General features: G+C 35.5%; 2 protein-coding genes across 4 annotated transcripts in view; both read right to left on the bottom strand.

The window, feature by feature from the left end:
* LOC145662413 (uncharacterized) overlaps nucleotides 1-4,083 on the bottom strand; it is a 93,451-nt gene extending 89,368 nt beyond the window's left edge. The window contains exon 1 of the mRNA XM_081727962.1: nucleotides 3,721-4,083. Coding sequence (XP_081584088.1) covers nucleotides 3,721-4,067 — 347 coding nt within the window. The 5' untranslated portion in view covers nucleotides 4,068-4,083. The remainder of the gene's footprint in view (nucleotides 1-3,720) is intronic.
* The window catches only part of miple1 (midkine and pleiotrophin 1), a 256,418-nt gene extending 232,839 nt beyond the window's left edge, over nucleotides 1-23,579 (bottom strand). The window contains exon 1 of one of the 3 annotated variants that reach the window (XM_081727959.1): nucleotides 23,393-23,579. The gene's annotated coding sequence lies outside the window, so the exon portion shown is untranslated. The remainder of the gene's footprint in view (nucleotides 1-23,392) is intronic. The other 2 variants (XM_081727960.1, XM_081727961.1) reach the window with 2 other exon arrangements.
* Nucleotides 23,580-27,299: the final 3,720 nt, after the last annotated feature.

Here is a 27,299-nt window from a genome sequence, read left to right as displayed (position 1 = left end):
ATATATATATATATATATATATATATATATATATATATATTTAAATAAACATATATTTTTCTTCTTTGAGTGAGACAAGTACTATTATTTCCATTTCTTTTACCGTACAAAAGCGCGAAAGAGAACATTTGTTAGAATATTAACAAATAATTATTACTGAATATAATAGCATTGGAGAGTTCATTAAATAAAAATGTCTTATATTTCAGTTTATGTTTGAGATCTTTAATGAGATTTGACTGAAATTTAACTAAGATTTTTCTTCAAAAATAATGTATTACTTCCATTGTCTGTTATGCTTATATTTATAATTTAGCATATTTATTTCTATTTATTCCTTTAGAATTTCTCTAAAAAGTAAGGAGTACATATGTCTTATCTTGTATATTTATACAATGCTATTTTACCTAAAACGACATTCAAGTTTCAAAATTGAATAGACAAGCTTTCTTTTCTTTTTTTTTTTTTTTTTTTTTAAGCGTCTTATCAAATGTTTCCACATTTAAGTCCATTAGATTTCTTTTAACACAATCTTGAGGCACAATCAACGAGATTTTATATTCTTCACGTTACGATAATATAAAATATATATATATTTGTATATTAAGGAAGTATAAAAATGTTAGTTAAGTCTTATTTATTTATTTATTTTTATTTTTTATTTTATTTTATTCAACACAACAGGCTCTAGGCCCAGTTACAGTGTTGTTCCTTACAAATACATTTACCCTTAGTTATATATATATTTAAACAAGGTTATACATTTATATATTTTCATTATTACATATTTTTAAGGCTATTCTTGTATACTGTCTCCGACATTCCAAAAACATCTATAGAAGTTATCCTTTCAATTGCATTGTAGGAAGCACTCATTCTCCATATAGGAGACTTAGCGAGGATATTTGTTCTTGCCTTTCTGCAGTAAAGTGTACTGCTATTTCCTACGCGGGTTTTACCTGAAGGGACATGCAATTGAACCTTCGAAGTAAGACTGGGACAGTCAATTTTACCATGTAGTAATTTGTGTAAAAATAAAAGATCCGTATGTTCTCTCCGTTGTTTCAACGTGTTCATATTGAAGTTTTGTACTATTTCTGAATATGACTCGTATTTTGGATACATACCAGTTTTTCTATAAGCAAGTAATCTCAAGAATTTTGATTGTATTCTTTCAATCATATCTATGTGTTTTTGTGCTTTTGGTGACCAAGACAGAGTCGCATATTCTAATTGCGATCTCACAAAACAAAAGTAGAGTTTCATTAACGTAGCATCGTTTTGAAACTCCTTACCTATTCTCATAACAAAGCCAAGATTTCTGTATGAATTATTAACAATTGTTTCAATATGATGAGTAAAACTTAATTTAGAATCAAATAGCACTCCTAGATCTTTAATTAAAGTAGGTTTCTCTAAAATAGTTCCTTCAATAGAATAGTCATATTTAATGGTGTTTTCTTTGCGGGTAAAGGAAAGAGTTTTGCATTTATTTATGTTCAACTTAAACTTGTTATTGGCACACCAGTTCCTAATATTACATAAGTCTATTTGTAGTTTTGCACAGTCTTCAAGCGAATTAATTTTGGAGAATATCTTAAGGTCGTCAGCGAATAGAAGAGTGTTAGAATAATGAATATAAGACGGTAGGTCATTTATCACTAATAGAAATAAGAGTGGACCAAGATTTGAACCTTGAGGAACTCCTGATAAGGCTGTGAATTTTTTAGATACATATCCTTTGTACATGACGGCCTGTTGACGATTTTGCAGATAGGATGCGAAAAAACTTTTTGCTTGCATAGAGAAATTATAAGTCGTTAGTTTTTGCAACAGTACATCATGGTCTACCAAATCAAAGGCTTTTGAAAAGTCAGTATAGATCACATCCACTTGACCCCCTCTATCCAATTCATTTGCAATAAAATCTGTAATAATGGCTAAATTAGTAGATGTTGATCTATTCTTTAAGAAGCCATGCTGATATACTGACATGACAGGTTTTACATGACACATTATCCTCTTAAATATTACTTGCTCAAAGACCTTGGCAAATGCTGATAAAATAGAAATAGGCCTAAAATTCTGTATATTCTTCGCATCACAGGATTTAGGGATAGGGCAAACTATGGCTTCTTTCCACTTGTCTGGAAACACGCTTGTTTTTAATGACTTATTTATAATTGTATGTAGAGGATGCTTAAGAATGTCTATACAACCCTTAAGAATGTACGGTGGTATACCATCCGATCCGCACGATCTTTTGGGTTTCAACATTCTTATGGCTTCCTCAACATCCTCTAGAGCGATTTCATTTAAGAAAAACATATCTAATGTTTCGTAAGCTGTCCCATCAGGCATGAATCCATTTGTATCATAATGCGCTCTGTCATTACTATAAACCGAATTAAAATAGCTAGCAAATTCCTCTGCAATATCATTATTGTTTCTCAGTTCCTTACCATTATACGTAAGGAAGCCTGTAGAAAGATGCCTATTTTTACTTTTTATAAAATTCCAGAATTGACTAGGATCCCTCTCTACCATGTGTTCCGATTCAAAAACGAAAGATTTATACGCTAACGCTATTTCTGTTTTCAATTCTTTCCGGAGTTTACAAAATTCCCATTTGTGAAACAAAACATCACCCATACCGCTTCTCCATTTTTTATGGTGATAGGACTTACGTTTAATTTTTAAAATAATATTGGACGTAAACCAACAGGGATAATTTTTGTTCAAAAATTTCTTAGAGGGAACACTTACATGTATCGCATTATAAATAATTTCATAAAACTTATCAACAATCACGTTAATATCATTCAGATCTTTGAGGCAATCCCAGTTAGCATTTAATAATTCATTGTACATTTTAGTAAAATTTGCCTTTCTAAAGTTAAAACCTTGCAAATTGTTTTGCAGTTTATCTCTTATGGATAATTGATTTAGGTACAATAAGCCTTCCAATGCAGGATGATGCCTATCTTCAGAAACCAAAGGGTGCTCAACTTTTTCAATAGAAGCGTCATCAACATTAGTAATTACTAAGTCCAATGTGCGACCATTCTCATTCTGTACATTGTTAATCGAATTTAGACCAAATAAATTAATAAAGTTGAAAAGACTTTTACAGGCGCCTGATGAATTCAAAAAGGATAAACTTGAATTTATCTCTGGAAGATTAAAGTCTCCCATACAAAGAATAGTGCTCCCTACCGGGCAATTGGATTCAATGAATTGACAAAAATCTTCATAAATTATTAAATTGGAGTCGGGTGGTATATAAACAGCACAAACATACATAGTTACACTATTTGTCACAAGTTTGGTAAGAATACATTCAAATCCATTGTCATCTGAATTAACATGAAACATTCTATGTTTTTTAAGTACCGCCAGTAATACCCCTCCACCTTTTGACTTCCCAAGCAATTCAAGATTCCTATCTTTTCTAAATACAGTGTATCTACAATCAAAAAATTCCGAATTATAAAAACTATCACACAGACCACTTTCAACAATTGCTATTATATCATAATTATTTGATAGTACACTTGTAAAAAATTCAGATTGTTTGCTCCTAAGTCCATTCACATTTTGAAAATAAAATGAAAAAGGTTTATTTCTCTCTATGATTCTATTTTCACTTCTTTCATTACTTTTATCTTCAATACGGTCACAAGAAAGATTAGGTAGATGGACATTGCTGTTTGTACTTACATGGAACTGTCCCTTGAGGCATTTTTCTCATCTGGTGTAGTCTGATTTCCGGTTGACCAAACTTTCACTCTGCGCCTGTTTTCTTGAGGGGGAGGGAGACGATTGAGGGATGGGGTTGTTTTGGGTTTCCTCACTGACAGTTGAAGGTTGAACGACCGTGACCTCCGGCTTTTCTGCTGGCGACACAAGTGTTCTATTGTCTTCGCGCTCCTGGTCCCTTTGGTGTTTTCCATTCTCCAGATCCCATAATGTAAGATTAAAGTCTTAATGAGGATCCAATTAAATTGCATCACGAGTTCGTCAAATCTCGATATGAAGAAACTTAATTTACAGAACGATTGACTCATGTTGGGATTTGATTGGAGTCACATGACGTAACACGTCATATTTATACATGTTGTAATTAAACGCCGTGTCAAACATCTTGGCATTTGAAGGCGATGCTAGCAAATGAGAGGCCAGCGCTATTGCCACGTTCACTTCATACACATCTACGTCTATCCCCTGCCACCTGATCGCGCTGTAGTTCGTCTGCTTAGCCATATCCACACCCCTTTACCACTTGGCAACGTTGCGCCAGACCTTTCGTTTTATTCGTTTCGCTGAAATGCCAAGATGTTTGTCACAGGTTTTAATACCAAAGCAAATCTCAACCCGATTGAGCGTTTCTTAGCTATTGTGAAATCAATAGTGACCTGTACGCGAAGTTCGTCGTTAAAAAATGAGTGATCAAGCGCCTTAACATGCTTATGGCAAAAGTGTTTCTTTAAAAATGTTTACAGAGTTACATCATCCTAATTGTTCACTCTACTTAGACCCATGTGATTTCTGTCCGTTCCCAAAATAAAAAATTGCGGCACAGGGGATGCTAAAAAATTAGCTGTCCTACCTTTTGTCCAAAGGTATTTTAAGCAAAATCGTATAATACATTGAAAGTATATATACTTCTATATACAGGGTGATCCAAAAGTAGGTATACAGTACCGTACTGATCAGCTCATTGCATTTTATATCGTTTCTTGTTGTTATCTGTCAGATAGACTTAGTTTCTTTATTATTTTTTCTTAATACCTTAAGCTCGGAACAGTCGAAGCAAATAAACCGATAAATTAGAATATTAAACAAGATCAATGAAAGGTGTATACCTACTTTTCGGGCCACCCTGTACAGTCTTTTCAAAAAATTCTGGTCTCTTTAAAAAGTCACGCATTCTTTACACATAAATGAAAACAAATAGAACAAATGTGAATCATATTTAGCTATAGAGCAGCTTTATTTTAACAAGATACGTATATATACTGAATTACTCTACGTACAGTTGTGACGACTACGTCCTTTTAACCCTTTTAGGACTTTCATTTTTTGAGGTAATGTTTAGGCTTTCACTCAAACAGCTACTGCTTCCTTCCTATTTATCGTAGGATTATGGTCCACACCTCTTTTTTTTTTTTTTTTTTTAAGTAGGTCAGAGCATACTTTCTACCGGTGTCACACGCTTGCACGAATTATACACCAAAACGGGAAAAACCGGAAATTATTCTGAAAAAGAATCCTCGGGCCCGGCCCCGGCTTCACATAGGGATCCCCCCATTTTTGTGTGTGTGTGTGTGTGTGTGTGTGTGTGTGTGTGATATACCCAAAGCTACACACAATCTGTATGCAAAATTTCAATCTGATATCTTGAAAACGAAGGGCGTGATTTTTTTTAAAATTTGCCTTAAGAAAGAAAAAAGAGGCACGCCTCTCCAATCTCACTTGGCGTCGCCATGTTGACTATCCGGTTCCAAAACACATCTGGGGTATTCTTTAGTTCATCCTTGACTTGGCCAATAAAAAAAAACTGCTTAAATACCTATAACAGAACATAAATAAGCGGTCAAAGACGATACTACGCCTACCATAAATCCTAAAAGGGTTTATGTAAGGTGCTGTGCCTGAACGTGCTGTGCCATACGTCACTTCATCACTGCGAAATTTAAGTACCGCTAATTTTACAGTAATTATACGATATCTTCAAATAGATAAAAGATAATCGAAAAGTGGAACAAGACCTCCCTAGACAACGTTATTTTGCATGAGATACCGTTATCACGACTCATTTATCTGCTTTCGATTTCCCGCCATTTAGAAAATCGGCATTTATTTTCGCGTTTCTAAATTAACTGCTAACGGAAAGCTACTAGGTGACTCGTGATAACGGTACACTATGCAAAATAATATCGTCTAGGGAAGTCTTGATCTACTTTTTGATTATCTTTTATCTATTTCCTGATATCACATAATTACTGAAAAATTAGCGGTATTTTAACTTCGCAGTGATAGGGACTCTTAAAGTTTACAAACAGCGAAGCAACGATGTTTCTCTGGCAAGCCGACGGAAATCTATGAGGAACAACACTTTACACCTCTGCTCGTAGCTGTGATATGAAACAATGAGATCGTGATGCCTCAGAGCCGCAAAAACACTAACAACAGTAATCGTTCCGGAAAACATTGATCAAATTCACGACCATATTCTCAGACCGGGGAATATCAGCAAACCGTATGACAGAGACTGGGTATTTTCCGAGAACGTGTTTTAACCATATAATCTACAATGATCTGCACATGAACAAACTGTCAGCGAAATGGGTACCAAAAAAATGTCAGTAGATCAAAAACGCAGAAAAATGAATCTAGAGCGGAAACAATGGACGAAATATGGTCATATCGCAATGATTCACAGTCAAAATAACGGATGGAACACGGATTCACAAGATCTCCCTGGTACAAGAAGATTAAAGACCAGAAATTACTTTCGATGGACTTTGCATTATTCATCTGGTATAAGAACGGGTCTTATTTATAAATTATATGTTCAAAGGACAAACAGTTAATCCAAATTATTACATAATCATTTACCCGCATAAAGATGATTTTGTAACAGTAACAGCTTAGGAAGTGCACCAAAGAATCCGATTTTTATAGGATAGTGAAGATGCCAAATTTACTTTCTTGGGGGCAGAAGTGCCCACAAGGGGCGGAATGACGCCATTGACGTCATTAAAAATTTCTGGGAGGATTTTTTAATGTAAAATAATTAAAATTACCTCATTTCATTCAAAGACAAAAACCATAAAAACTAGTTACTCAGCCAATTATTACATTATTATATCTTCCTGCTCTCCTTCTTCCCCCCCCCCCTCCTCGCCAGCATAATACTATATCAATGTTAATGGATGGTTTTTCTGCCTTTTTCCGGTTAAACCCAGAACCATATAACAAATATAATCAAACTCCTACCCCCAGAATTATTGTTAAAACGTCAGATTCATTAAGTTCAATGTTTTTGTTATTCACTTTTACTTGTTTAACTTGATGTATTATAAGTTTTATACCTTACAATTTCTGGAATTACGCGTTCTTTTTTTCTGCATCTTTAACTAAATATGTCTTCATCTTTTTAATCCTGTAGCCTTTCTCTTGGTTAATGGTTGTCAAAATAAATATAACAATGTGTCTAAATAAAGGCTAATTTTAACATAAACATACGTGTAAAAAAGTAAATCAGTAGAATACTGATTACAAGTGAATATTGAGGTGTATAGGGAGGTCAATTAAAAATATAAAAATATTTTTTAATTAAGTATACCGAAAAAAGAGGAATTGCTGTGATAAAAAAAATATAAAAGTTTAAGGTTAGGGATGAACAACAAAAATTCTTTTTGAGGATAGTTGAACATCACAGAAAAGTCATCACCAAGTGAACAAAAGAAGGGACTGCATCATTCAAAGTCCATTAATATAACACATATTCTGTCTATTATACAACCTATTAATCTTAGTGTCTAGTTTTAGTATTATTTTAAGTTTGTAATGTCATACTTTTTGCCTACTTTTACAAAACTGATCAACTTGCAACCTCTAAATATTATTCAATCTTCTTGAGATTTGTTTTATATATATATATATATATATATATATATATATATATATATATATATATATATATATATATATATATATATATATATATATAAATTACACCACTGAGGCTCGTAGCATAATCAAAGTCTGCAAAAATTTTACATTGAAATAAACCACATTTAAACTTAAAGTTTGTATGATTGCAATGTGAGTCTTGAGTCCTTTTTTTCACCAATGATATTACGTGTTGTGATAGGAAGAGGAAAATTAAATGTGAGGGAGATACTTTGTTAATTTGGGGGGATTGGCTTCAACCTGTGGGAGGATTGGCACTCCTGCTTGGGGGTAAGTGGAGAGGCAAAGAAATTTTATGGGGGGCAGCTTGTTTTGTATACCGAAAGTAATGTTTTATAATACTTGACATGCAAGACTATACAACACGTGCGCGTGTGGCAGTGAGGGCAAACAAAGCTCCCCAAGGGCGCCGATTTCTCTGTAAATTTGGGGAGGGGGATTCAGATGCAAAAGGTATATATATGAGGATTTAAGACAAATTGCATTCAAATTATGCCAAATATTGTATATTCATAAATACAATAGGGGGGCCCACACGAGCTTTGGGGAGGCCGTCCCCCCAGGATCGGCGCCCTTGATGCTCCCAGTGCCCACCCTTTGTCCTCCTCTAGCGTCGCCATGATCACCGGAGTGCTCAAGTTCGAAATTTAATCAACAGGTCTACGGATCAAGAATTAATCTACGGGCTCAGATTGCGTATCGTTAATTATCTATGCCAATTGTGTCTTATATGCTGTATCAATTATCAACCCTAAAATAAAGTTTATCACCCGTTATTAAAACTAAAGGTGAAATGGGATGATCACTGCTGGTGTAATTTACAAAGCCAGAGGTACTACTAATTTAAAACACACAGTACAAACAGCATAAAATGCTCCCAGGGACAGACGTTCGCTTTTTACTGAAAAATTCATGCATAAATCGCATGACTAAACCAGAGTGTCCAAACTGCGTACTCGTAGGTTCTTGACTTCCCTTTCTTTCTCAACTTGTAAAACCTAGTCACACGCTTCAATTACGCTATGATCAACTCCACCCTTCTCATCATCATGTCAGTTATTATCCCTGAACACACACACATCACATACGCAGAGAGAGAGAGAGAGAGAGAGAGAAGTGGGCGATTGCACGTGATGAAGCCATTGCCCTTGTGTCTGTATCTACGAATAATTATGGCAACACTGCACAAATAAAGATGAAGAACCAGACAAACACCTGTAACAAACATTCCTTTGATGACATCAGTGACAGAGCGATTTTTCAGAATCCTACATACAAAGACAGTTGCAGTTAAAGTAAGTTGTATAAAAGTAAAGGTACAGAAAAGGAAACAAGACATCACGACGAGGAAAAAAAAAAAAAAAAAAAAAAAAAGTAGGCCTATTCATTTTGCTTCTTCAGGTAGACGTGCAACTTCTTTTGAATTGCCAATTCGTATAAGGACTTAACTTTAGACTAAAACAGTCACTTAACATAAAATGGCTTATTTGACGTTTACAAAAAATTTAAAACTTGTTAGTCCCCAGTAGCGTCATTATTTTTTTGCTTTGGAAAGGGGAAGGACAAGACATTCACTGACGTAAGTAGTATATATATATATACAATTGTTAAGTATGTATAACACAGGAGAAAATTGCCCAGTGCCCCTCTAAATGACACCCCGGTTAAATCTTTTTATTTAATTTTGTTTTATAGTTAATAAATACGAGGCGCGTTCGGAAAGTAACCTCCGATTGGTCATTGTGCGTAAAGTAATGGGGGCACGCTACCATCTTTGGACAGACTTGCGCGGTAGATCAGTCTGCATCTAGCCGGGATAGAATGAAGGTTGTCTGATCACTAGTTACAATTTTGTAGCGTCTCAAAATGTGTGCTGCAATAGAAAACCCCGCAAAGTACGAAGTGCGAGCTGTTATACGTTTTCTTACGGCAAAACAATACTCGGCAGCAGTTATTCATCGGGAACTTCGTTCTGTGTATGAAGCAAGTATGATGGGTGAAGAAATTCGTGAATGGGTTCATTTATTTAAAAATGGACGAACAAACATTCATGACAAAAACAGGAGTGGCAGGCCATCAATGGTCACTGACGAACTCGTTCAGAAAATTGATGGCAAAGTTTGTGAAAATCCACGTTTCAGTCTCGAAGCTTTACGATAAATTTCCACAAATTTCCAGGACTGTGCTATAGGACGTGGTGACAAAGATTTAGGCTGCAGGAAGTAGGTATAGGCGGAAGAATTTTATGCTAATGCAATTTCTAAGCTAGTGCAGAGAAAGGATAAGTGCTTGAATGTTTATGGAAACTATGTTGAAAAATACAGTAGAGCAAAGAAGTAATTTTCAGATATAAATAATGCATTTTTATTTACTTTGTGTTTCTTTTTTAATCAATCGAAGGTTACTATCCGAACGGCCCTCGTATGTTTCAACCATGCAAAGAATTAGCATGAAGACGAGAAAATAAATAGCTATTAAGTTGTCGTTTTTAGCGTACTTTTAAACAGAACATGGGATATATATTTTTAATGCTGCATTATTATGGTTTCAATATGTGTGTATTTTTAGAACATCCCATCACATACAATACAATGCGTGAAAGTACATCCTGTCACATACAATTCAATCGAAATTTGTATTACACAGCGTGTGTTTGTCGAAGACATGCTGATTTCGGTTTGAAGGTGCCAGCACATCCGTCACCATAGAGCAGCGTTTCCCAACCTTTTGCGACTTGCGGCACACTACGGGTGTAACTTGAATTCTCGCGGCACACTCATAGATAGTATTATTATTATTTGCAAATATAAAATATCATGGTAATTTTTTCCTGTGATTACTGATCTCCTTCTCACAGAGATGAAAGCTCGATCACTGGTTTTCCCTATGCTATTTCATTGTTTATTTTTTATCCTAATTTTAAAATAGAGAACAATTGCAATGAAATATAGGACTCAGATTTTTAAAAATACGCTTTCTTATTCGAAAACTGTATCCAACCTTTCACTAAGAACAAAGATAACTAAAGAACGAACGAACAAACAAATGTCTTGTACTTTTAACTTTGCTGTTTTAACCAAAACCGGTGCATATTATTGCAATCACACAGCTTGCGACGAGTCGAAGTCAAAACACACCTGTTGAACAAAGTGTTGTTCTGTCATTCACATGCGAATGAGTGTTCTACGAACGTTCACTTGACGCGTACCGTACAAGTGCTTCCATTTCTCGGTGTTAGTATGACTCTCAATTGAAGCGTAACATAGCAGCTAACCGTGGAAATATATACGAGCCGATATACTGTCTGCTACACAGTAATAGATGTGGAATAATATACTACAATTTCAGTAATTTTTTTCAATGGTAGAAATTCATAGTAATGTGAAATACAAAAATATACATATGCAATTTATATATCTTGCAATTTGGTTGCTATAGAATAATTTTGTTTCGATTTCCTCGCGGCACACCAGCGGCCCATTCGCGGCACACCAGTGTGCCGCGGCACACCGGTTGGGAAACGCTGCCATAGAGGCTAGGCTAAACATAAATTCTGCAGAAGGCACACTGTTGGTGTCCTGAAGTCCGGCTCAAACCTCTTGACGTTTGTCGAAAGCTAATGGTGTGTAGGTGCAACGTTGTCGAATTTCGCTTCCCTTTGTGTATAGGAATGATATGAAACATTAACGCGAGAAATTAAGACATTGAAAACCAAATTCGTTCTTACAAATTTATTAACGCTATAGTGACATATATTATAAGGACGTTCCTTTGAAATTGCTTTTTCCTAATACAGGAGCAAAGCTATTAGACAACGTCGCCCAACTTGCATTGGATATTGTGGAAAGGATGACACGCCTTAAACGTCAGAAGGTTTGAGCCGGACTTGTAGTAGTTATAATTCCAGATTAAGCGGATTCCGGCTTATCGGAGTCTGGATTAACGAGGTATGTTACTATAGAATGCTCGAAACAAAATCGGATACGTGTTCACTTATTGTTAATGAAGGGCCGAGGGACTCGAGAGAAACTATTTTTTAGGAGAAAATTTAAGCCCCCTATGTCTCCCCCTGAGGATACGCATTTTAATAAAAACTAAAATGATAAACACCCTGCTTGAGCCACGTGCTAACTACGTGCAAGAATTCATTTCAAATAGGGCTGTCAATGGTAGTCCAAGTACAGTCGCTAGATAGATACAAGAAAGTCGACATGAGCTCCTTTGTGGGTAAGCGGTTAGCATACGCACCTTTGGCGTGGGACACCTGGGTTTGATTCTCGGCTGAGCTCATGTGGTTCGGATCCCACTTTAAGCTGTAGATCCACGTCTGATATGCCCTCGCTGTTGAAAGAGATGCTAAACTAAAAAATCAAATCAAATTTAGTTTGTTGATAGATCTACTGAATGCTACATCTCAAATAAATGCTAAACGATTATTTGATGAATGCTAGGTTATCAACTACTTCCGCCACACAGTCGGTATCACTTTTTTTTTTTACCCTTTTTCCGCTCCTTCATTTGAAGTAAACCTGTATTTAAAGGATAGGTTTTACAGGGTGTTTCAAAATAACACCCACAACGTTTGGGAGGTGATTCCTGACACCAAGATAAGACAAAAAGCATAGACCAACTTGGCTGCACAAATGCTTCCTTTCGAAGTTATGGGCTACCGAAAACATGAAAAAATGAACTTTAAAGGTCCATAGCTCCAAAACTATGGGACCTACCGTAGTCGGGTGAAGATTTCACTTAGGAACTAGTATGTGCGCTATCCAATGTGTAGATTCACACGGTGACAACTATGTGTCCTGCCCGTGACACAATAAAGTTTAGTTTTTATTATTATTATTATTATTAATACAAATATTTGACAAATTTCTCTTATGTGAAGTTTGTTGGAAAATTTCATCATTTATACATTTGCGCTTAAATAAAACATTTTGAGTTACGAATTCACAGTTTCGTAACATTAACTTGGTGTGTCGAAAGTCACTTCTCTTTTTCATCCCCGCCCGTGACAGACGTTTAGGAATTAATATTTTCTACTCTAAACAGAAAAAAAAAAAATACTGAAAACATCAGCTAGATATAGGCCCTACTCCTAAGTCTGTACTGCTCACATATCATACATTAGCAGAATTTATCTTGTATTTTTAGAAATATACAAATTTAAAGCATCAAAAATGTAGTGAAAATGTCCTGCCTGTGACGATGGAATGGCCCTTAAAAGAAAATGTAATCTTTGTTAAATCACTGCTATTGTCTCCTTTCTTGATTTATTTCCAATCGCAGTTCTACGGTAAAAAAAATAAAATAAAATAAAATAAAAAAGTCCTGCACCATGGAGCACGAACAAACTGCAAAGGTTGGGCTGCAAAAGCACTTAAAATTCTTGACGACACCCGGCAATTTCTCTGTTCACCCTACTTATCTTCACCTATCTGTCGCTCTTTCCAATCTCGGCGGCTGGTCTCCCTATCACACGCTCTATGTAAGCAAAAGACCACACTGCAACGTCGTAAAAGGTCGATTACACACAAAAGTTATCTTTTTCCTCTTCTTATGTAAAGTTCATTCTCTGATAGTCTGACAAGGAATCTATACGAGAATTTCATTCCGCACACACATGGCTCCTTATATGACTTCCGTCCTCGTCTCATACACAAGTAACATTTGATTTATTGGGTTTGCACGGAGGTGTCATGTAATTTCGTCACTTCCGGATTCTGCAGAAATTGTAGAAATTGTACAGTTTTCAAACGTCTATCTGTGGCTTCAAACAACTTGATTGCTACGACAAAAAGCATACACCGTCAAATGTTTTACCTTTCTTTCCAAGCTGATATACTTTCCTAATTAACGTAAAAATTACCAAGGCCGTAGCGTCCATGGTAGCTATATGCAATAATTATTAAGAATAATGGATTAACAGTAACAGTTTCCCTTATCTAGAGAACCACATAACGCCGATAAAAATTACAACTCCTACTCCATCATTGTATCTTATAAGCCAGTATAAAATACGTAACCATTATCACTTTCATTCCTATAGTTGTTTGAAACCCACTGGAAATAGCAGCGGAATTATACCAAACTTGAATAATCTATTAACCACACTCAAAATTTAATTAATAAAATTACAAAGAGATTCTATCAATTTCAGCTATCATTGTGCTACTGTTAAATTACAATAAGCATCACGAGTAAGATTATCAATATTAAAATAACACTGATTGACTGCTATTTTAATATCACTGTATATCTCGGTGATTACCAATTTACAATACACTGCGGACCACGAGAAAATGAGAACCATAGAGGGCCATTTTCCATTATCCTTTCCTCCCAGAGCAGGTAGTTTGCTGAATTTACGTAAGTCACACATTTGTTGAATCTGTTCTATTCTAGGTATCCTGATTATTGTTTCCTGTATCTGCGCCAATTAGGATACAATGGGTTTACCTCGTAACCGAAATGTTCAAGATTGTACTTTCGCAGTTAAAATCAAGTTTTGATTCAGGTATATTATCATGGCAAGTCATTGAAGACGCAAGGGAGCAAGAGGGACACTTCCCCCGGTAGCTTCGACTGTCCCTCTGGACATGTTTTACTGTAATGTATGTCAATATAAAGTTATTCCTTTCGGTACACAAGACAACTGTCCCTTCTCAAAAAACGTCCCTTCCACTTTCGCTCCCAAGAATTAAAGATAGCGTCGTCACTGTTGCCAGCTCTCTCTCCCAATTATACATGGGATTTTAAAAAAGAAACAAACCATGCTATAAGCTAGTTTTTAATTTTTATTCGCGAGTTGGCTACACTAAAAAATTTACGGTATACTTTTGTTTTTCTTTTTCTTTTTAATTTTTCCGATTTCTTTTGATATCTAATATACATACCCATATTCGTCGAATACTACAAGAATAAAGCGAGATAAGTTTGGGCCCAATTTGCATCCCTCCTAGGCAATTCACAACACATGCAGGACTATTTTCAGAGTTGTTTAGTTAACCTTTAATTGGGTATGGAATAGTCTATAACAACAGTTCTTTTCGTAATGGTTTTTTCGGAACTCCCGACATATGTGTAACACACCGGTTGAAAATGAAATGAAATCTTTGAGTTTTACGTCCCACGTTTATGTAGGTTAGGCTAAAGGAGACGGTGATGATGAGTAATGAATGAAATGGTGGAATGAAGAAAGTAGGAGGACACGGGAGAACCCCGAGGAAACCCACGCACACGGTGTTTGTCCACCACAAAGTTCACTTGGCGGAGGTTGGGATCGAACCCGGGGCCCCAAGCACTAACACACAGGTTGAGTTAGTATAGATAATATAATAATAATAATAATAATAATATTAATAATAATAATAATAATAATAATAATAATAAAAATAATAATAATAATAATAATAATAATAATAATAATAATAATAATAATAATAATGTACCTTGTGAATAAATTGTTAGGTTTTCTCCTTTCAGCAAAGAAGACGAATTCGATCTCCGATCAGAGTATAAAGTCAATTCTTCGACTTACCTAACCCATAACACAACAGGCAAGGCGTTACTATTAGCTATTCCGCTTTGGAGATAACACGCAAATGCGTGTCCAGGACCAATACGAATGTACGAAGAAATAAAGATTACCGCAATTCCCACTGCGAAGGGAATCAGGAGCTGAAAACGGTCAGACCGAGTATGTAATTCAGTGCATTAGCATTCATTACCAGTTTTGCGTCCCTTTCAGCAGCGAGGCTATATGAAACGTGGACCTACAAATTAACATGAGATCCAAACCGCATGAGCTCCTGCCGGGAATCAAACCTGGGTCTCCCACGCCAAAGACGCGTACGCTAACGTAGGAGCTAGAGCCTGCATTTGATTCGGATCCCACATAAAACTGTAAATCTACGTCTCATGTATTCCCGGTGATGAAAATGGGTGTTAAACACTAATAATATGCATAGTCAGGTTTACAGTTTGTGATCCTGGTTTACGCCTTAGACAAGGATACTATGAAGGATGGAACGGACCATTAAAATAAGGTACAAGAGCTATCTTATGGAAATATTTTTTTGGAAACGCATCGATTCATCGTGACTTAAATCTATTAAAAACATTTTTTTCTTCTTAAATAATTAACGTAACTTAGTACAACGTTGAAAAAACTCAACTCAATGAACAATAAAGTACTTCCAGTCCAACAAAATATCGAAATTCCACATATGCCATTTCCTAAGTATCTTTATAATGAGTGCTACACTAATACAGTAGACCCTCGAATACCCGGCCTATTGTGGTGTAAGGGCAGGCCGAATAGGCCGAAGTTTATAATTACTACTTCTTGCCCCACTCATACCATTAAAAACACTTTTTATGCCAAAGCATTATATTTTCAGTCTCTTAGTATAGACTAATACTTTATAAGTGTGTTATGTAAGGTTTAAAAATTTATTACAGAAAATGAAAGTTCAAGAATAAAAATATTGTACGTAATTTAAGATACATTTTATAATGTCTAATTAAATTGTAGGACATATAAAATGATGTGCACTCCAACATATAATTTTAAAATAAAGAAAACATTAACGTAAAACATAGACCTAATTCTTAAATAAATTGTTTAAACTTATTCTACTGATCATTCATAAATAATTTCACAAATGTGGAAAGGTAGGTCTAAGGTAGTCAAAACGTACTATTTTTATTTTTATTTTCATTTTTAATTTTAATTTTTTGAGGAAGTGTTGATAGATGATGCTTTTCCTTGACAAAGCCGCGTTTCTATGAAGGCAGATGCCCATTTTAAACAACCGATATTACACATTTATTTGATTTGGTGCTTTTTATCGATCGGAGTACCTTTTCTCTAAGAGAAGTCGGGAGTCAAATTTCTATAAACATTACCTTGGTTTAGTAATTTATACAGTCCAAACATTTTACAATAATTATGCATCACCTCATGTCGGTTATAGCTTGTTTTAAGAATTTATAGTCTCAATAGAATTTATAGCTTGTTTTAAGAATTATTATAGTTCCATAACTGAAAACTTTTCCACATTTCGTTTTAAGAGACCGTATAAAACTTCCGAGAGAACTATAAAAGAAAAAGACCAATTTTTAAAATTATTTGTATTTATTCACCAGCTGAAATGCCCGTTTGTCGCACGGGAAAAATATATTTATGCAAAATATTTGGACCTCCTTCAATCAAAGTAACATCATAAAAATGTAGCTTGAGGGGGTACTATGTTACAAAAAGCCATTTTCCTCTGACGCGAGCAAAAAAAAAGTGAATGTCGATTTCAATTTGGCGACAAATTGTAGATATGTTCCCCTCTCCACTTAAAACGGTAATTTAAAAAAGGAAAGTACTGGGACTGGTGTTCCCTTATTTTTAATTAGGAGTTTATAAACCGAATCCCATCTTTCTAACTTGACGGCTCATGAGATATTGTATTTTTGACACAAATATTAGACTCTGTATACCCCATTTTATGAAAGTGAAATGATAACAATTCTGCTCGAAGTAGTCACTAACTATATCTCAAAATTTATTTCAAATTGTTGAACTGCTTCCTCGTGATGCGATCACAAACAACAGATAACATCGCTTTTAAAGTAAAGAAAGAAATTATAGAAAATGCTTCCTCGTAAAACAAGAATTTCCAAAAATTCTGGGATATGGGTCCGCTTATTTTTAATGAAGAGTTTACACATAAGAGTTTCATCTTTCTAACTTGACGGGATCATGAGATTCTGAACTTTTCGCATAAATTATGACCCCCACTTCCCTCATACGACATGCATTTTAATCGAGGAACATAAAAGAAAACAGTTCGAGATAGTTGATAATTAATTATATTCAAAAATTCATTTCAAACGTTCAACTGTTTCCTCGTGATACGATCACCCACAAGACCACTTTGTCCCTAGAGCTAGACCCTTTCTGTTTAGATGACACCAAGTGAGTCTTTGTTAAATATGGTGACATTTAGATAGACTATGGCGATCCAAACTGAAACCGATAATCCACCACTTTCGGTTTCAATAGAACGATTATTATCAATAAAAAAGCACCGAATACTCATACTATCTGTGACATACTTAACAAATATTCGTGCAAGACAGATATTCCATGAATTGCAAACACCTTGGATTATTTCGATACTCCTAAAAGCATGTTTGTGCTGGAAGCTAACAGCATTACGTACCTATTAGACTTAAAAATTTGAAAAAAAAAAAAAAAAAAAGATAAATAATAATCGGTAGTTAGTAAAGCAAGCCGCCGCAGGTAGCGATAACTTGAAGGTAGGGCTCTATCAAATCCGGGATTTCGTCCAGTAACAACGCCAACTGTAATTTATTGGGATGCAAATGGCGGGGCAGAGAGGTTTTTCTTTTTTTCTTTTTTTTTTTTTTTTTTTTTTGCGATCTACTTTACAATACAATATATCTGGGGTGGCAGACGATGGTCACTACATCGTGTCTAGAGTCGTCACTGTGCTCGTCCCACGTAATTACTGATGCTGTGACAGTAACACCCTTCGAGCCGGTTTTAGTTTTGAGAACTAAGGATGGAGGTAAAATGTCTCAACCGCTAATGACTTATTTCTACCACTTCCGGTTTGAATACCACTACCCCATCAATGGACAAGATTCCTCCCTTTTCACCTCTACATCCTGGCCGAAATTGATGAAGATCCACCAAGCAGTTCTTGAGATTTTATGTCTCCCGTACGGAAAAACGGACAGACAAGGTAAATAGTTGAAGGGAATTTTGATAAACCAAACTATGCAAATCAGCTTATCTTTTCCGTACTGGTCTCGTATTAACAGGCTAAGTAACTGTACTAGTATATAGCAGGACTCAAAGATGATGGTTTTATACCAAACCCATTATCCAAATATATTATAAAATTGAAAGTGACTATGTTTGTGATTCTTAGTCTCTTGAACCACCCGACCGATCTCGATTAAATTTTCAACGTAGATGAGGTTCTAGCCTGGGAGTATTTTTAGCTATTTACTTTGACGATACAACTTAGGGGAGGGAGAGGAGGGGGACAGAAGAAAATAAATAAAACTTAATATCTCTTGAACCACCCGACTGATCTTGATCAAATTTTCAACGTAGATGAAGTTCGGGACTGGGATGATTTTTATCATTTCACTTTGACGGAGCAACGTAGGGAAGGGGATGGAGGGGAAGATATAAAAAAATCAATAAATATAAAAATAAAAGTGACTATGTTCGTGAATTAATTACTTTTGTACCACACGATCGATCTCAATCAAATTTTCAACATATATGAAGTTCAAACCTAAGAAGGTTTTTATCATTTCACTTTGACAGTAGATCTAAGGGGAGGGGAAATATATGAAAATAAATATAACTTAATAACTCTTGAACTACCTTACCGATCTCGATCAAACTTTCAACATAGATAAGGTTCGGGCCTGGGATGTTTTCTTCATTTCATTTTTACAATGCAACGAAGGGGAAGGGGAGTAGGAAGATATATGTAAAAAAAAAAAAAAAAGTAAAAATAAAAGTGACTGTCTTTTTGACTTCATCACGTTTAAATCACCCGACCGATCTTAACCAAATTTTCAACATAGATGAGGTTCAGATATGAGGTGGTTTTTATCATATCACTTTAACTGTAGAACTTAGGGAGGGGGAGGGGATGGGAGAAATCTATAAAAATAAATAAAACTTAATAACTCTTGAACAACCCGACCGATCTCGATCAAACTTTCAACATAGATAAGGTTCGGGCCTGTTATGTTTTCTTCATTTCATTTTTACAGTGCAACGAAGGGGAGGCGGAGGGGGGAGATATATGTAAAAAAAAAGTAAAAATTAAAAGTGACTGTGTTTGTGACTTCATCACGCTTAAACCACCCGACCGATCTTTAAAAAAAAAAAATCAGCATACATGATGTTCGGACCTGAGGTAGTTTTTATCATATCACTTTAAGGGCAGAACTTAGAAGAGAGGAATGGGGGGGGGGGAATCTATAAAAATAAATGAAACTTAATAACTCATGAACCACCAGACCTATCTTGATCAAACTTTCAACATAGATAAGGTTCAGGCCTGGGATGTTTTCGTTATTTCACTTTTACGGTGGAACCTAGGGGAGGGGGATATATATATATATATATATATATATATATATATATATATATATATATATATATATATATATACATAAAGAATAAAAATAAAAGTGACCGTCTTTGTGACGTCATCACGCTTTAACTACAACACCGATCTTAATCAAATTTTCAATATGGATGATGTTCGGACCTGGAGTGGTTTTTATCATATCACTTTGACAGTAGACCTTAGGGAAGGGGGAGGGGAGGGGCAAATATATAAAAATAAATAAAACTTAATAGCTCTTGAACTACCAACTTATCTAGATCAAATTTTCAACATAAATGACGTTCGGGCTTGGGATAACTTTTAACATTTAACTTTGACGATGCAACGTAGGGGAAGGGGAGGGGGAGCGGGGAGATATATATGTAAAAAAATAAAAAGTCGAGTGTCTACGTGACTTCACTCTTGAGCCACCTGACCGATCTCGATCAAATTTTCAACATAGATGAGGTTCGGGCCTGGGATGGTATTTATCTATTCACTTTGACAATAGAACTTAGAGGAGGAGGTAGGAGGGGGAGATATATAAAAATAAATAAAACTTAATAACTCCTGAACCATTCGACCGATCTCGATCAAATTTTCAACCTAGATGAAGTTCGAACGTGAGATGATTTTTGTCATATAACCTTGACGATGTAACTTAAAAGGAAGGGAAAGACATTTGCAAATGATCGAAAATGACCGATATTAGTTTTGAATCTATAGTGTTAGAGGTCGCTGAGATAAACAGTGACACTTCTGATGCCATTTAAATGCAAATTGAGCCCCGCAAAAATTGTGGGAGGGGTGTATATATATAATCAAAATTACCAATATCAGTGTCGAATTCAAACTTTTCTGGGTCGCTGAGATGAACAATGACACTTCCGATGCCGTGGCCCGCAACATGGGGAGAAGAGGGGATATATAAAAATCATCGAAAATGACCAATATCAAGGAGCGCTTTAGTAATAGTAAAAAGTGATTGACTAACGAAACATATTACAATTCTTTCTTAATTTAACCCAGCGAAGCGGGTATTTGATGCTAGTATATTGTACTTGATTAAATTAATTAAATCATCTCAATTATTTCTAGACAATCCATTAGCGAAAAATCACATCTACCTAAATAGCATCTTAGTTTTAAATAACATCTTACATACAACAAAATACATCAAACAAAGATTTCGAAGTTGTGTTGTTCGTCATATCAAGACACTCTGCTGTGTAAAACGAGTTAAGTTTCTTCTTTTGACTCAAGTGCCATAGTTCCCTGGATAAAACCAGAAAATATACACTGTAATACATGTGAAGGGAAATGCTGCATTAATCAAGAAATACATGAAGTAGTGGGTACAACAAAAATTCAGCAAAGCGTGTTACTTGACACAGACATACAGTGTATTAGTAGAATTGGACGGTTGTCTTACGAAATACTTTGAAATGTTATTGGACTCTTTAGTACTAAAATATTATCCGTTATTTGTTGTGTGAAAAACAAATTACATGATTCTGCAGTGGTACCTGTAAATATAAGTTCTTGTGTCATAAAATTAATGAAATGGTCTATCAAATGGCATACTAAGTGACCTAGAATATGACCAGGTAAATATATGATTGTGATTGTTTCATGTCGAGATTCTAGTATGAAATTTATTACAGTGAAACCTATATATAATGGCACCGATGGGACAATCATTTGTTCATAAATGAGAGGTATTCGTTACGGAGAGGTAAGACAAATTTAGATTTTTCATAGTTTACGTAATAATTGTATATATTATAATAGTAAATACATGATTCATAAATGTAAATACTGTATAGGTTAGTATCAAATTACTAGGAGGATAAAGGTGAAATCTCCCACCCACCCCTGTAAAGAAACAAAAGTGCCGTTAGGCAATGCGATTCTATGGAGTTGTATTCCAAAATAATGTGCTGCACATGGCCTGTGGTAATTCTATTCTCAAGTATATGTCATTCTCTTGCAAAAGTTCCTTATTTTACAAACTTAATTTAATTTTGAATTTAGCGTCCCTTTCAGCAGCGAGGCTATATGAGTGAGACATGTAATGCTAACTGTATTAAAAGCTACACAATAACATGCAACATTACGATCAAATACTAAAATGCAGATAGAACTCACTAAACATGCCTGTATGATTGTTTATGAATGTACTGGGAAAGAAGTTTGCAATAATTGTCTGGCATGTGCAGAGAGGCGGATCTAGAAATTAAAAACTGGGGAGGTCAGCCAGAACCAAACTATGATACGTATATCATGAGTTTACTATAAGCTTCCAAAAATATATAAATAATAGCTTCTATTATTTTTGCCACAAAAACTGGAGGGGGAGAGCAGGCTTCCCGGCCTGGGTTGGATCCGCCACTGCGTAAGCATTCTGCGAATGCAAATTTGTTTGAAGTTTGCTTGTAACTGCAGGATCAATTGGAGGGCTTCATTATCACAACGTCTAATGGACAATTTCTTTAATTGTGCTTTATTTTCTGTGCTGAATACGCGAACTGTGAATAATCTGTTATGAAAAGGTAACTAAAACATTGGGGGAAATAATAAGTGTTCATATTTGAGAATGTTCGTAAAAGGGAGGGTTCTGTCCCGTAATAATACATATGTTGTTGCCGGGAGAGAGAAAAAAAATATCCATATTATAAAGGTGCCAGCTATTAATTGGTGTTCCTTAAGAGATGTTTCACTGTATTTGCAAAACATATTAGTAAGACATCCGATCCGAGAAGGGCAATCAACTCCTTATGTTTTGCCTTTACTAGTGTTTGTTTTCCGTAGATTTAATTATGTGCTTTTTGACTGATATTTTTAAATTGCTACTCAGCGAAATATGATTACATCATTACTTTTGTCTATTTGAAAACGATATTCACACTAGATTTTTCAAAATAATATTTTTGCCGGTTAAATTTTCATTTTGTACTTTCCTTTGAAGATAAAAGTCCAAATTTCGGTTCCAGTCCAACGAAATTAATTCCAGGGTTTAATATGTTGAACAATTAAACTAATCAATTGGTTCTTTGTCTAAAATTTAAAAAGAAACTGAAATTATTGTTTATTTTTTTGAATTAGAATATATTGAAGAAATTTTTATTCGAATTTTTGCATGAAAGAACTATTGGTTGAAACAAAAATAAAAGTCGCCACACAACGATATAAATAAAACCAGAAAATAAATATTATGATCACAGATTATAATTCTTATGTTGTACACCTACCTCGAATGATTCTTCATTTCATCGCACGTAAGCTGTTATCCATTTCCCAATTTGTATACACGCCCATAACAATACCATAGCAGAAAAAGATGTATTAAAAAAAAAAAAAAGAATCTGACGCGATTAGAACTTATTTATATTTTCTAGATTTTGTCTTTATCATTATTTTTTTAAAAGATTGTTTTTGTTTTGAAAAAGCGAAATAATATTCACAACTCTAAAAATATAAAACATATGTGTTAAAAATACATTATTAAGGATGCAGAGAAATGCACTTACCTTGACGTGTTTCTGTTTTCAAACACCTAAAAAATCGTGTAGAATAAAAATTCGGCACGAAGATCCGGTAGACAGACAGACGAGCGGTACGTGAAGCGAGCGGGTACTATGAAGAACAGAACACAAGCGAAATCCGCTGCCCCAGTGCACACAACACTCACCAATCGATCTTCGTTTTGTGCCCGAAGTGGCTGCGCAGAGGCTTATATCTGGATGCCCTGAGGGGGTTTCGGGAAATGAGCTCGAGGGGTGAAGGGAGCAACAAGGCAGGACCAGCAGGGTTCCGGTTTTATCTGGATCCTAAAGAGGGTGGAAGTCGTTTGTTTGCGCGGTCGAAAGAGGAGAGGGTGAGTTGCGTACGGTGGAAGACCGACCTTCCTTACCTTCACTCCAGTCAGCAGACATCTCCAAAAAAAATAATAAAAACGAAACTGTTTTTTTTTTTCAAATTCTTTTGTAGTACAAAAAAATAATTAAAAACAAAGAAAATTAAAAGATTCATTCTTGATGAGAAAAAGCAAGCATAAAATACAAAACAAAGCATGTATCACACCTTTTATGGTCTTTCTAAAATACAGATAATTACTTACCTTCACTTTTTCCCATAATTGAGGTTAATTTAAGATATTGTAAATGAAGCTACTTTTTATACTTATTTATGTTTTTTCACATTTGTTTAATTTTCAAAAAACAATACTGTAGTGTAATTATAAAAACATGTATTCAGAGAATAAGCACCAGCAAAGAAAATACTAATATTGAATTGAATTGAATTGAATTGCTCTTTATTTCAGCGGGCGAGGTTCAGCCGGAGACTGCTCTGCCACCTAACCCTTTTCATCAGTACATAATATACAAACTGTTAATTTTTCTAATCACTGTTAAACCGCAGCTTACGCAGAATTTCATCCAGCGGGGTCCAACTTCTGAGTTCATATTGAAACTACAATTATTATTTTAGTTTTACGCCTCACAAGTTATTCAACCTCAAACTGAAGGAGGCGAATGATCAACAAAAGTGAATGATTGCGAAGGATGTTGCACCCTCTCGGACGAAGCAAGTTGTGGCGCAACTGTTGTAACTGGTCCTCGGAATCTTAGATATTTGTACTGGAACGAAGTTACCATCCCAGCTGTAGAAGCGGATCCAGGGAAGAGGAAACTTTCTTATATATAAATAAAACCCTTTCCAGAGTTTGGAGCTCTTAAAAGTAGCTCTAAGTAGCAGTATTACAACCCACCGCCCCCCAGAAGTTTGTCCTAAATCCGCCCCTGCCCAGCTGGTTTCAGTTATATTCCCTATATAGCTTTCTGGGATAGATCGATGAATCTTGTTGGCCAAAGGAGTATTACCTCACCATCATGCAAGGAATATATACAGGCACGTGGCTTGTATGGAAGAGCGTTGTTCTGTTGAAAGGTGATACACTTCTGGTCACAAAAAGTGCGACTGCCTTCCACAAACTTAGATCCTTACGTCCTCAGATCTCCTTAGGAGGAAAATATATTTTCCCTCCATTCTGTTACAGAGCAATGTGTGTATTCTTTAATAGAAATAGACCATCTGGACATTGCTTCCAAGTAAATATTCAGGTGGCATATAGAAAACAATCATAAAACGTGACCGAAAAAAGAGTGGCATACTACATGACATGAGATTGAAGCATGTGAAAAGTATACGGTCAACAGAACAGTAATACAAACAAATGGAAAAGTCTAATAGTCATTTGCTCTTGGTGTAGCGGATAACGTAATGGGTTCTCCAGCTGTTTATTTTTAACATTTGTTCGAATCCTGGCTAGGCATTTTTTTTTAAATATAGAATCTGCATTTACTGATTTTTGAACATTGGTGTTTGAATGCAAGAAATTTAAAAATATATATCACAGCTATGTAATAGACGTATATTAAACACAGTCAAAACTTCTTCTCCTCAGTAGCGTACGCAGAAATTTATTTCGAGGAGGGTCCAAACCCAATATGAGGGTATTTTATATTAAAATTCCTAAAATTGCCCCTAAAATTAGGCTAAATTTACACAAAATTCTAAGTTTCGGGGGGGTCCGAACCCCCAGGACCCACCCCTTGCGTACGTCCTTGCTTCTCCTGTCTCTAACGTTTCCTCCAGTGTGGGAGATACATATTCGATTTCCGGCAGAAACTCATCTGGTTCGGATTTCACGTTAAACAATATGTGCAGGTCTTATATAACCTCCGTGTTGAAAGGGACGCTAAAGCCCAGTACAACATAGTCTAATGTTTACTATTGAACAGAAACCAATATGGAAACATGTTTATCCTAGAAACTAAGTCATTGATAATTTGCGCAAGCAGGGGCGTCGTCTCACGAGGGCAGGTTGACGAATTTTACACCTCCAACTTACATCATCATCATCATCATCATCATAGGTATTCTGCCCTTATTGGCAGGTCACTTGCCGCAGTTAAGTAGCTTCCATGCTCCACGGTCCTATGCTAACCTCTTCGTCTTCACGTATTATCTTTATGTTTTTATATCATCCATTAATTGTAGTCTCCTTCGCCCTCTCCCTCTCTTTCCAGCCACCATACCCTCTAGGTCGTTCCTCATGACACAATTTCTTCTTAGGTAATGTCTCAACCAGTGTTTCTTCCTCTTCACAATAATATCTAAAAGTATCCTTTTCTCCCCCACCATTTCTAACACACTCTCATCCATTTTCCGTCCGATCCAAATAATTCTTTCCATTCTTCTCCACACCCACATTTCGAAGTCTTCCAGTCGTTTTTCATCACTTTTACATAATGTCCATGTTTCCGCCTCATACAGTACAACACTCCACACGAAGCATTGTATGAGTCTTTTTCTCAACTCTTTATTCAAGGTCTCAAAAAACGGACTTTTCTTATTCCTAAAGGCTTCTTTCACCATTCCTATCCTTGCATTTATTTCACGTTCGCACTTCATGTTATTACTAAGAATACTACCCAAATATCGAAAACTATTCACTTGTTCTATTTTCTCCCCACTCACTTTTATATTTGACACAGACCATTTCGTTCCAATAAAAATGGCTTTTGTCTTTCTAACATTTATTTTCATCCCATATTCTGCAAAGCCCTTCCTCAGGTTTTCTAATATGTTATTGATTTTCTTTATAAATTCTGCAACAAGAGCCATATCGTCTGCAAATCTTATGCATCTAATCATTCTACCTCCTACTGAAATGCCATGTTCATCATGTAGGTTCTTTTTCACTATCTCTTCTAGATAGACATTAAATAGTGTTTGCGAAAGGCAGCATCCTTGTCGAACTCCCCTTTCAATTGCACTCTCTTCCGTCAGTTCTTCCCCTATCCTAACACTTACTTGTTGGTTCATATATAAGTTTCTTATAAGGCTTCGATCTTTCCCTTCCAAACCAATCCAATCCTCTTTAGAACTCCCAACAGCAATATCCAATTCTCGCGGTCAAAAACCTTTTCTAGGTCAATAAATACAACATACACCTCTTTCCCTTTTTCTATAAATCTTTCACCGATTGCCCTTAATAATCCAATAGCATCTCTTGTGTCCTTACCTCTGCTGAACCCGAACTGCTCCTCCTCAACTTCTTCATTTGTTCTTCCATATAACCTTCTGCTCAATATTCGGAGCAGAATTCACTTGTTCATTAGCTGCATGAGATATGAGACTAATAGTTCTATAATCTTCACATCTCTTTGTGTTCGATTTCTTAGCCATCGGTATCATGATCATCTTCAGGAAGTCCTTTGACCACTCTTCTGTTTCATATATTTCACTGCATAATCGGGACAATTCTTTCTTTACCTTGTCTCCCATATTTTTAATGAATTCGATTGGTATATTATCTATCCCGGTTGCCTTTCCATTCCTAATCTCGGATATAGCTTTTTCGAACTCATC

This window comes from Thermobia domestica, chromosome 10 (assembly GCF_964235325.1).
Source record: "Thermobia domestica chromosome 10, izTheDome1.hap1.1, whole genome shotgun sequence".
Taxonomy (NCBI): domain Eukaryota; kingdom Metazoa; phylum Arthropoda; class Insecta; order Zygentoma; family Lepismatidae; genus Thermobia; species Thermobia domestica.
This window is presented reverse-complemented; position numbering and strand designations above follow the sequence as displayed.